Source organism: Procambarus clarkii, chromosome 2 (genome assembly GCF_040958095.1).
Source record: "Procambarus clarkii isolate CNS0578487 chromosome 2, FALCON_Pclarkii_2.0, whole genome shotgun sequence".
NCBI lineage: Eukaryota > Metazoa > Arthropoda > Malacostraca > Decapoda > Cambaridae > Procambarus > Procambarus clarkii.
Window position 1 is genome coordinate 14,494,876 of NC_091151.1, and position 11,759 is coordinate 14,506,634.

At 40.9% G+C, this 11,759-nt stretch overlaps 1 protein-coding gene across 1 annotated transcript; it reads left to right on the plus strand.

The window, feature by feature from the left end:
- The first annotated feature begins 1,110 nt into the window (after positions 1-1,110).
- Positions 1,111-2,036, plus strand: LOC138365796 (ubiquitin conjugation factor E4 A-like). Its single transcript, XM_069326250.1, has 2 exons — positions 1,111-1,314; positions 1,593-2,036. Exons 1-2 carry the CDS (start codon positions 1,111-1,113, stop codon positions 2,034-2,036), a joined length of 648 nt encoding a protein of 215 aa, XP_069182351.1.
- Positions 2,037-11,759: the final 9,723 nt, after the last annotated feature.

The following is an 11,759-nucleotide window of genomic DNA, read 5'->3' on the forward strand; positions in this document are numbered from 1 at the left end:
AGCTGACCCGTAGCAGTTTATAGACAGCGTGACGCGATGGAGGCGCTGGTGTTAATGCTCTCGTCCAAGATGGTGATAGATGAGTCGACGATGGTTCGCCTACAGCTGGAGTCGGTCTCCGACCCTTTCACGCGCCACCCTCTTGTCCACGGCTCCTTCTGTCGTCCGCCCCACCTCCAGGTTGACATTCTGGCCTGGAAAAACACTCGCCTGGTTCTGCCACAGTGAGTGTACATTTACGACAACCACAATATGAAAATTAATGGCAACAAGGACACTTGCAACACAATGAGATTAGGTGTGCATAAAGCCTGAAAATTATGGGCTAAAAGGCCCTTTTAATGTGCATTTTTGACTAATTAGCTATAAATGCAGTTTTTTAATTCCTAAGTTCGCACCCCTATACGCAGGTGTCATTACAAGCAAAGCTAACTACACACATGTGACACCACATGAATATTTAACTGTCACTCTAAATCATTAAATTGCTTTAACCGAAATTCAACCATCGTCAAGCTGGTGTCCGTGCACCTCACTCAGGCCCTCACCTCTCCTCTACCCTCTACACCTATATATTACCCCACCCAAATAAGTCTTGATCAGTTATTCACCCTTTTGGTTGGGCATTAGAACATTTCTTTATTACTTGTCGATTCTGTGACAATGGATACAATCAAATATTCTCCCATGGATTTCGATATTTCTTTTCCAAAACTCCCACAATTTCTCATATCTATGGTTTGGAACTTCCCTTCATTAAATGATCCATACGAAATTCTAAAAGCAGTAAAATTGTCAGGGGAAAATCTTCATTATTTTATTACGAATGAGAGAGGTTCAGTGAGTTTATTTGACAGTAAAATCCAGCTTGGAGTTTTATGGATCTTAACTCTCTCCACGCATATGACGATGTTGGTTAGGATAACAGGGCAATGGGAGGACGTTATCTGGGAAATTATTAATCTTGCAAATACCTGGGCGACAAACAACAACTTAAATTTTGCCTCACTCGAGTCTACTGCCTTGAAATCCTGGGTACTCGCCATGTTCTGCGACCATGAAGCCTGCCCCAACCCGCACCTGCGGGTGGAACTGCTGCATTTGATCGGGATGTGGCCAGAGACGTACCTTCAGGATGCCGCCTCGGGTATGCAGGCAGCTGCAGGGTTGGTCAACACTAGCCACTACATAACTCTGGACCATCTGATGTCCGGTTACTTACATGCGAGTCTCTTTGATCCTCTCAAGAATGTGTTAGATAGCCTTAATAAATGGGGACACCTAGATGGTGTCGCTGCTGCAGCTGTGGATCAGGTAAGGAAACTTAAGATTGGAACAGAGGCATACTTTTTCAACAATCTGGTCCACCTTTTTAAGCAAATGGTGGAGGCTACTTTAGCGGAATATCGAGCTGGAATAAACGAAATGTGCTCCTGTATTGAAGGGAATTTATGCACGTTCAACGAAATTTTGCATATCTATAAGATGTTGGTTGACAAAACTCCCACAGCCTATGGGGTTCCCGGACTTGCTCAAGTCAAAACCTGGTTACTCTCACAGACTCTGCAGTTACAGTGTTCTCTACATTACAGCTCAAGGATAGTAAACGTTCCAAGTATTCCAAAGAACTCGTCGCTGATTTAGGTGATATTTACCAAAAAATATCTGTAGAGGAAAGATTTACATCTGTTTTCCAGATTCTAAAACGTGACCATGCACAGCAGTTCTCACACCTTAGTAAACAGACAACAGATTTCTGCTTTTTCCATTATTTGTCAGAATCGCGTCAGGAATCCTCGGAAGCAGTCCCGGAGGAGTTTGTAGACAGCGTGACGCAGGTGGTGATGGAGGCGCCGGTGTTGCTGCTGTCGTCCAAGATGGTGATAGACGAGTCAACGCTGGTCCGCCTACTGCTGGAGTCGGCCTCCGACCCCTTCACGCGCCACCCTCTTGTCCACGGCTCCTTCAGTCGTCTGCCCCACCTCCAGGCTGACATTCTGGCCTGGAAAAACGCTCGCAGCGCTCTGCCACAATGAGTGTACATTTACGACAACCACAATATGATAATTTATGGCAACAATGACACTTGCAATTTCGGCAACAGAGATAGCTGCAGGAAATTTGATTGAGACCAAACCACACGGATGGAGAAGCGCCTCCAACTTTGCCGCTTCTGCATCGTGTGAGTTAAGGTTTCGTCATCATTATATGTTATATACTCACGCATTTTTTATACTTCTGTAAATTTAATGACTTTAATCTATAAAACATGAAATGAACAACCCACAGATTACCTTATTTAACCTATTTAACACAAACTTATGAATATTCAAGTGAAGAAATGTGCAAAATGGAGAAGTATGATTGTTGATTTATGAAACTTGAAGTGTCGTTGAATTGCTTCAAACGCAGGATAGACATAATTTATTCTTAAATAGATGTAAGTCGGAATTCCTACTTAATTGTCTTAAACCAAAGCATTTTTCTGCATGTTGTTACAAAACTGTTAGAACTCAGATCCCTGATTGGTAGAGTTTAACCCACACAAAAGGTGGGAATTTGGACCCAAATTCTGGCTCTCAGCACCTATTCGCAGTTTGAAATTCCGAATTTTTATACCAAAAATCTACCAATTACTGAAAGCCGCGGTGGGTCACATTTTGTCCAAACCCCCCTACAGATTTCAAAACATCCCAAATTCGATACCTGAGCCATATTTTGGATCCAAATTCTGGCTCTCTGCACCTATTCGCTGTTTGAAATTCCGAATTTTCATACCAAAAATCTGCCAATTACTGCAAGCGGCGGTCGGTCACATTTTGCCCAAACCCCCCTGCAGTTTTCAAAATATCCCAAACATCCCAAATTCGATACCTGAGCCATATTTTGGACCCAAACTCTGGCTCTCTGCACCTATTCGCAGTTTGAAATTCCGAATTTTTATACCAAAAATCTACCAATTACTGAAAGCAGCGGTGGGTCACATTTTGTCCAAACCCCCCTACAGATTTCAAAACATCCCAAATTCGTTACCTGAGCCATATTTTGGATCCAAATTCTGGCTCTCTGCACCTATTCGCTGTTTGAAATTCCGAATTTTCATACCAAAAATCTGCCAATTACTGCAAGCGGCGGTGGGTCACATTTCGCCCAAACACCCCAACAGTTTTCAAAATATCCCAAAAATCCCAAATTCGATACCTGAGCCATATTTTGGACCCAAATTCTGGCTCTCTGGACCTATTCGCAGTTTGAAATTCCGACTTTTTATACCCAAAATCTGCCATTCTCCTTTCTTAAAAACTGGTATCACACATGTTACCAGGGAAGATGTTCTTAAACAAATAGTAAAACTCAAACCAAACAAATCCCCAGGATGAAGTGTTGGCCAGGGTGCTTAAAGAATGCAAAGAGGAGTTTTGTGACCCACTGTCAACCATATTTAATAAATCAATAGAGTCAGGCTGAGTGCCAGAGTTTTGGAAAGTTGCTAATGTGATACCAGTTTTTAAGAAAGGAGATAGATCACTTGCGTCTAACTATCGACCAATTAGCCTAACGTCTATTGTGGGAAAGTTACTCGAATCTATAATAGCAAATAAAATTCGTCTTCATCTTGAAAAACATAAATTAATAATTGAGTCGCAACACTTGTTTTTATAAATAAGAACATAAGAACAAAGGTAACTGCAGAAGGCCTATTGGCCCATACGAGGCAGCTCCTATTCTATAACCACCCAATCCCACTCATATACTTGTCCAACCCGTGCTTGAAACAATCGAGGGACCCCACCTCCACAATGTTACGCGGCAATTGGTTCCACAAATCAACAACCCTGTTACTGAACCAGTATTTACCCAAGTCTTTCCTAAATCTAAACTTATCCAACTTATATCCATTGTTTCGTGTTCTGTCCTGTGTTGATACTTTTAATACCCTATTAATATCCCCCCGGTTATGTCCATTCATCCACTTGTAAACCTCTATCATGTCACCCCTAACTCTTTGCCTTTCCAGTGAATGCAACTTAAGCTTTGTTAATCTTTCTTCATATGAAAGATTTCTAATTTGGGGAATTAACTTAGTCATCCTACGCTGGACACGTTCAAGTGAATTTATATCCATTCTATAATATGGCGACCAAAACTGAACTGCATAATCTAAATGGGGCCTAACTAGAGCAAGATATAGCTTGAGAACCACACCAGGTGTCTTGTTACTAACGCTGCGATTAATAAATCCAAGTGTCCGATTTGCCTTATTACGAACATTTATGCATTGATCCTTTTGTTTTAAATTCTTACTAATCATAACTCCCAGATCCCTATCGCAATCCGACTTCGCAATCACAACACCATCTAGCTCGTATCTTGTAACTCTATCATCATTACCTAACCTCAGAACTTTACATTTATCAGCATTAAACTGCATCTGCCAATCTTTTGACCATTTCAAAACCCTATCTAGATCAACTTGAAGTGATAGTGAGTCCTCCTCCGAATTAATTTCCCTACCGATTTTCGTATCATCGGCAAATTTGCAAATGTTGCTACTCAAACCTGAATCTAAATCATTTATATATATTATAAACAACAGAGGTCCCAGGACAGAGCCTTGAGGCACTCCACTTACAACATTTTCCCACTCTGACTTGATTCCATTTATACTAACTCTCTGTTTCCTTTGGTATAGCCATGCCCTAATCCAGCTTAATATAGCACCCCCAATACCATGAGACTCTATTTTTTTAATCAGTCTTTCATGTGGCACTGTATCAAAAGCTTTGCTAAAGTCAAGGTATACAACATCGCAATCCTTACCACTATCAACTGCCTCAACAATGCTAGAATAAAAAGATAACAAATTTGTTAAACATGAACGGCCATTTATAAAACCATGTTGCGACTCAATTATTAATTTATGTTTTTCAAGATGAAGACGAATTTTATTTGCTATTATAGATTCGAGTAACTTTCCCACAATAGACGTTAGGCTAATTGGTCGATAGTTAGACGCAAGTGATCTATCTCCTTTCTTAAAAACTGGTATCACATTAGCAACTTTCCAAAACTCTGGCACTCTGCCTGACTCTATTGATTTATTAAATATGGTTGACAGTGGGTCACAAAGCTCCTCTTTGCATTCTTTAAGCACCCTAGCAAACACTTCATCCGGCCCTGGGGATTTGTTTGGTTTGAGTTTTACTATTTGTTTAAGAACATCCTCCCTGGTAACTGCTAAACTCGTCAACCTGTCCTCGTCCCCACCCACATAGACTTGTTCGGCTGAAGGCATATTGTTAAGTTCCTCTTTAGTAAATACAGATACAAAATATTTATTAAAAATACTACTCATCTCTTCATCACTATCTGTTATTTGACCTGTCTCAGTTTTTAATGGACCTATTCTTTCCCTAGTCTTAGTACGATATAACTGAAAAAACCCTTTAGGATTTGTCTTTGCTTGCCCTGCTATGCGAACTTCATAGTTTCTTTTTGCTTTCCTTATCTCTTTTTTAACATTTCTAACCAGTTGTACGAATTCCTGTTCTAAAGTGACCTCCCCATTTTTAATCCTTTTGTACCAAGCTCTCTTTTTTCCTATAAGGTTCTTCAAATTCTTTGTTATCCACTTTGGGTCATTAGTATACGATCTATTCAATTTGTATGGTATACTACGTTCCTGTGCTTTGTTTAGAATATTCTTAAATAAGTTATATATTGAATCCACATCGAAATCCCCATTTAAGTCACCTATCGCTGGGTTCATGTCTCGCTCCAAGACCGGCCCACACCCCATACCCAAGCCTTTCCAATCAATTTGACCCAAAAAATTTCTTAGGCTATTAAAATCAGCTTTTCGAAAATCTGGCACTTTAACAGAATTTTCTCCTACTGGTCTATTCCATTCTATGCTAAATCTGATTTCTTTGTGATCACTGCTCCCTAGCTCACTCCCTATTTCGATGTCATTAATTTGCGTTTCCCTGTTAGTTAACACTAAATCTAAAATATTATTTTCCCGTGTTAGTTCCTTAATGTGTTGCGTAAGAAAGCAATCGTCAATTAATTATAGAAAATCTTCTGCTTCACTATTCCCTGTTTTGTTCAACCAGTTTATTCCGCTAAAATTAAAGTCACCCATGACATAAATACTGTTAGATCTAGATGCTCTAGATATTTCATCCCATAGATGCTTTGCTTCCATTCTGTCTAAATTTGGTGGCCTATTTATTACTCCTATTATAATATTATTAGCTTTTTCGTTTAATTCAATCCAAATAGTTTCTGTGTGTGGCTCTGTTTTGATTCCCTCTTTGAGACTACATTTCAAATTGTCCCTAACATATATGGCTACTCCACCTCCTCGTCTAATATATCTATCTGTGTGAAATAGTTTAAATCCATATATTTGATATTCAGCTAATAGTTCTCTATTTTCTACATTCATCCACGTTTCGGTAAGTGCAATAATATCTATTTTTTCTGTGCAGACAAGAGCATTTAATTCGTTAATTTTATTTCTTAGACTTCTACTGTTAGTGTAATATACCCTAAGTGAATTGTTATTTTGCGGACCTTCTCTTTCCCTGATCGTTTTGCCAATTCCTTTCTCCCACAAACATACTTTTATTACCTCCTTCCTCCAAATCAATTCCCATACCTCTATCTACTAACAGTTTAAACCCAAACAAACACCTCTAACCACTTCTTCTAGCGAGTTCGCAACAGCAACAACCCCAGCTCTCGATAGATGCACCTCATCACGAGCATACATTTCATTTCTTCCATAGAAGTGTTCCCAGTTGTCTATGAAAGATATTGCATTTGATTTGCAATATCTTTCCAGCCGGCAATTGACACCAAGTGCCCTCGATATCCATTCATTTCCCACTCCCTTTCTTGGAAGAATGCCACATATGATCGGGATTCCTCCCTTGCTCCTAACTAACTCTATGGCTGTTTTATACCTCTGAATCAGTCTGAAATGGCCGTTCATGTTTAACAAATTTGTTATCTTTTTATTCTAGCATTGTTGAGGCAGTTGATAGTGGTAAGGATTGCGATGTTGTGTACCTTACCTTTAGGAAAGCTTTTGATACAGTGCCACATGAAAGACTGATTAAGAAGATAGAGTCTCATGGTATTGGGGGTGCTATATTAAGCTGGATTAGGGCATGGCTATACCAAAGGAAACAGAGAGTTAGTATAAATGGGGTTAAGTCAGAGTGGGTAAATGTTGTAAGTGGGGTGCATCAGGGCTCTGTCCTGGGACCTCTGTTGTTTATAATATATATAAATGATTTAGATTCAGGTTTGAGTAGCAACATTTGCAAATTTGCCGATGATACGAAAATCGGTAGGGAAATTAATTCGGAGGAGGACTCACTATCACTTCAAGTTGATCTAGATAGGGTTTAGAAATAGTCAAAGGATTGGCAAATGCAGTTTAATGCTGATAAATGTAAAGTTCTGAGGTTAGGTAATGATGATAGAGTTACAAGATACGAGCTAGATGGTGTTGAGATTGCGAAAGGGATCTGGGAGTTATGATTAGTAAGAATTTAAAACAAAAGTATCAATGCATGAATGTTCGTAATAAGGCTAATAGGACACTGGGATTTATTAATCGAAGCGTTAGTAACAAGACACCTGGTGTGGTTCTCAAGCTATATCTTGCTCTAGTTAGGCCCCATTTAGATTATGAAGTTCAGTTTTGGTCGCCATATTATAGAATGGATATAAATTCACTTGAACGTGTCCAGCGTAGGATGACTAAGTTAATTCCCCAAATTAGAAATCTTTCATATGAAGAAAGATTAACAAAGCTTAAGTTGCATTCACTGGAAAGGCGAAGAGTTGGGGGTGACATGATAGAGGTTTACAAGTGGGTGAATGGACATAACAAAGTGGATATTAATGGGGTATTAAAAGTATCAACACAAGACAGAACACGAAACAATGGGTATAAATTGGATAAGTTTGGATTTAGGAAAGACTTGGGTAAATACTGGTTCAGTAACAGGGTTGTTGATTTGTGGAACCAATTACCGCGTAACGTGCTGGAGGTGGGGTCCATCGATTGTTTCAAGCGCGGGTTGGACAAGTATATGAGTGGGATTGGGTGGTTATAAATAGGAGGTGCCTCGTATGGCCCAATAGGCCTTCTGCAGTAGCTTTTGTTCTTATGTTCTTAACCACTGGTTCCAACGAGTTCGCAACAGCAACAACCCCAGCCCTCGGTAGAGGGTCCTTCGATTGTTTCAAGCTTGGGTTGGGACATGTATATGAGTGGGATTGGGTGGTTATAAAAAGCAGCTGCCTCGTTTAGGCCAATAGCGCTGCCTCGTATAGGCCAATAGCATCTACCTTGTAGGGGCCAATTGTAGCTGCCTCGTATGGGCCAATAACAGCTGCCTCGTATAGGCCAATAGCAGCTGCCTCGTATAGGCCAACAGCAGCTACCTTGTAGGGGCCAATTGCAGCTGCCTCGTATGGACCAGACAGTACACGAAACACTCAGTATAAATTGGTTATGTTTAGATTTAGGAAAGACTTGGGTAAATACTGGTTCAGTAACAGGCTTTTTGATTTGTGGAACCAATTGCTACGTATTGTGGTAGAGGTGGGGTTCCTTGATTGTTTCAAGCGTGGGTTGGACATGTATGAGTGGAATTGGGTGGTAATAAATTGGAGCTGCCTCGTATGGGCCAATAGGCCTTCTGCAGTTACCTTTGTTCTTATGTAAATAGGGTTTTGAAATGGTCAAAAGATTGGCAGATGCAGTTTAATGCTGAAAAATATAAAGTTTAGAGTCTAGGTAATGATTCTAGAGTTACAAGATACGAGCTATATGGTGATGAGATTGCGAATCCTCGGAAGCTGTCCCGTAGCAGTTTATAGACACCGTGACGCGATGGAGGCGCTGGTGTTAATGCTCTCGTCCAAGATGGTGATAGATGAGTCGACGATGGTTCGCCTACAGCTGGAGTCGGTCTCCGACCCTTTCACGCGCCACCCTCTTGTCCACGGCTCCTTCTGTCGTCCGCCCCACCTCCAGGTTGACATTCTGGCCTGGAAAAACACTCGCATGGTTCTGCCACAGTGAGTGTACATTTACGACAACCAAAATATGAAAATTAATGGCAACAAGGACACTTGCAACACAATGAGATTAGGTGTGCATAAAGCCTGAAAATTATGGGCTAACAGGCCCTTTTAATGTGCATTTTTGACTAATTAGCTATAAATGCAGTTTTTTAATTCCTAAGTTCGCACCCCTATACGCAGGTGTCTTTACAAGCAAAGCTAACTACACACAGTGACACCACATGAATATTTAACTGTCACTCTAAATCATTAAATTGCTTTAACCGAAATTCAACCATCGTCAAGCTGGTGTCCGTGCACCTCACTCAGGCCCTCACCTCTCCTCTACCCTCTACACCTATATATTACCCCGCCCAAATAAGTCTTGATCAGTTATTCACCCTTTTGGTTGGGCATTAGAACATTTCTTTATTACTTGTCGATTCTGAGACAATGGATACAATCAAATATTCTCCCACGGATCTCGATATTTCTTTTCCAAAACTCCCACAATTTCTCATATCTATGGTTTGGAACTTCCCTTCATTAAATGATCCATACGAAATTCTAAGAGCAGTAAAATTGTCAGGGGAAAATCTTCATTATTTTATTACGAATGAGAGAGGTTCAGTGAGTTTATTTGACAGTAAAATCCAGCTTGGAGTTTTATGGATCTTAACTCTCTCCACGCATATGACGATGTTGGTTAGGATAACAGGGCAATGGGAGGACGTTATCTGGGAAATTATTAATCTTGCAAATACCTGGGCGACAAACAACAACTTAAATTTTGCCTCACTCGAGTCTACTGCCTTGAAATCCTGGGTACTCGCCATGTTCTGCGACCATGAAGCCTGCCCCAACCCGCACCTGCGGGTGGAACTGCTGCATTTGATCGGGATGTGGCCAGAGACGTACCTTCAGGATGCCGCCTCGGGTATGCAGGCAGCTGCAGGGTTGGTCAACACTAGCCACTACATAACTCTGGACCATCTGATGTCCGGTTACTTACATGCGAGTCTCTTTGATCCTCTCAAGAATGTGTTAGATAGCCTTAATAAATGGGGACACCTAGATGGTGTCGCTGCTGCAGCTGTGGATCAGGTAAGGAAACTTAAGATTGGAACAGAGGCATACTTTTTCAACAATCTGGTCCACCTTTTTAAGCAAATGGTGGAGGCTACTCTAGCGGAATATCGAGCTGTAATAAACAAAATGTGCTCCTGTATTGAAGGGAATTTATGCACGTTCAACGAAATTTTGCATATCTATAAGATGTTGGTTGACACAACTCCCACAGCCAATGGGGTTCCCGGACTTGCTCAAGTCGCTGCAGAGTTCCTGGTTACTCTCACAGACTCTGCAGTTACAGTGTGCTCTGCATTACAGCTCAAGGATAGTAAACGTTCCAAGTATTCCAAAGAACTCGTCGCTGATTTAGGTGATATTTACCAAAAAATATCTGTAGAGGAAAGATTTACATCTGATTTCCAGATTCTAAAACGTGACCATGCACAGCAGTTCTCACACCTTAGTAAACAGACAACAGATTTCTGCTTTTTTCATTATTTGTCAGAATCGCGTCAGGAATCCTTGGAAGCAGTCCCGGAGGAGTTTGTAGACAGCGTGACGCAGGTGGTGATGGAGGCGCCGGTGTTGCTGCTGTCGTCCAAGATGGTGATAGACGAGTCAACGCTGGTCCGCCTACTGCTGGAGTCGGCCTCAGACCCCTTCACGCGCCACCCTCTTGTCCACGGCTCCTTCAGTCGTCTGCCCCACCTCCAGGCTGACATTCTGGCCTGGAAAAACACTCGCAGCGCTCTGCCACAATGAGTGTACATTTACGACAACCACAATATGATAATTTATGGCAACAATGACACTTGCAATTTCGGCAACAGAGATAGCTGCAGGAAATTTGATTAAGACCAAACCACACGGATGGAGAAGCGCCTCCAACTTTGCCGCTTCTGCATCGTGTGAGTTAAGGTTTCGTCATCATTATATGTTATATACTCACGCATTTTTTATACTTCTGTAAATTTAATGACTTTAATCAATAAAACATGAAATGGACAACCCACAGATTACCTTATTTAACCTATTTAACACAAACTTATGAATATTCAAGTGAAGAAATGTGCAAAATGGAGAAGTACGATTGTTGATTTATGAAACTTGAAGTGTCGTTGAATTGCTTCAAACGCAGGATAGACATAATTTCTTCTTAAATAGATGTAAGTCGGAATTCCTACTTAATTGTCTTAAACCAAAGCATTTTTCTGCATGTTGTTACAAAACTGTTAGAACTCAGATCCCTGATTGATTGGTAGAGTTTAACCCACACAAAAGGTGGGAATTTGGACCCAAATTCTGGCTCTCTGCACCTATTCGCAGTTTGAAATTCCGAATTTTTATACCAAAAATCTACCAATTACTGAAAGCAGCGGTGGGTCACATTTTGCCCAAACCCCCCTACAGATTTCAAAACATCCCAAATTCGATACCTGAGCCATATTTTGGATCCAAATTCTGGCTCTCTGCACCTATTCGCTGTTTGAAATTCCGAATTTTCATACCAAAACTCTGCCAATTACTGCAAGCGGCGGTCGGTCACATTTTGCCCAAACCCCCCTGCAGTTTTCAAAATATCCCAAACATCCCAAATT

Excerpts from the sequence above, each read along its gene's own strand:
- LOC138365796 (XM_069326250.1), top strand. The coding sequence starts at position 1,111 with ATGTGGCCAGAGACGTACCTTCAGGATGCCGCCTCGGGTATGCAGGCA. Across the intron at positions 1,315-1,592 it reads CTGCTGCAGCTGTGGATCAG|CTCAAGGATAGTAAACGTTC; the intron begins GTAAGGAAACTT and ends TCTACATTACAG.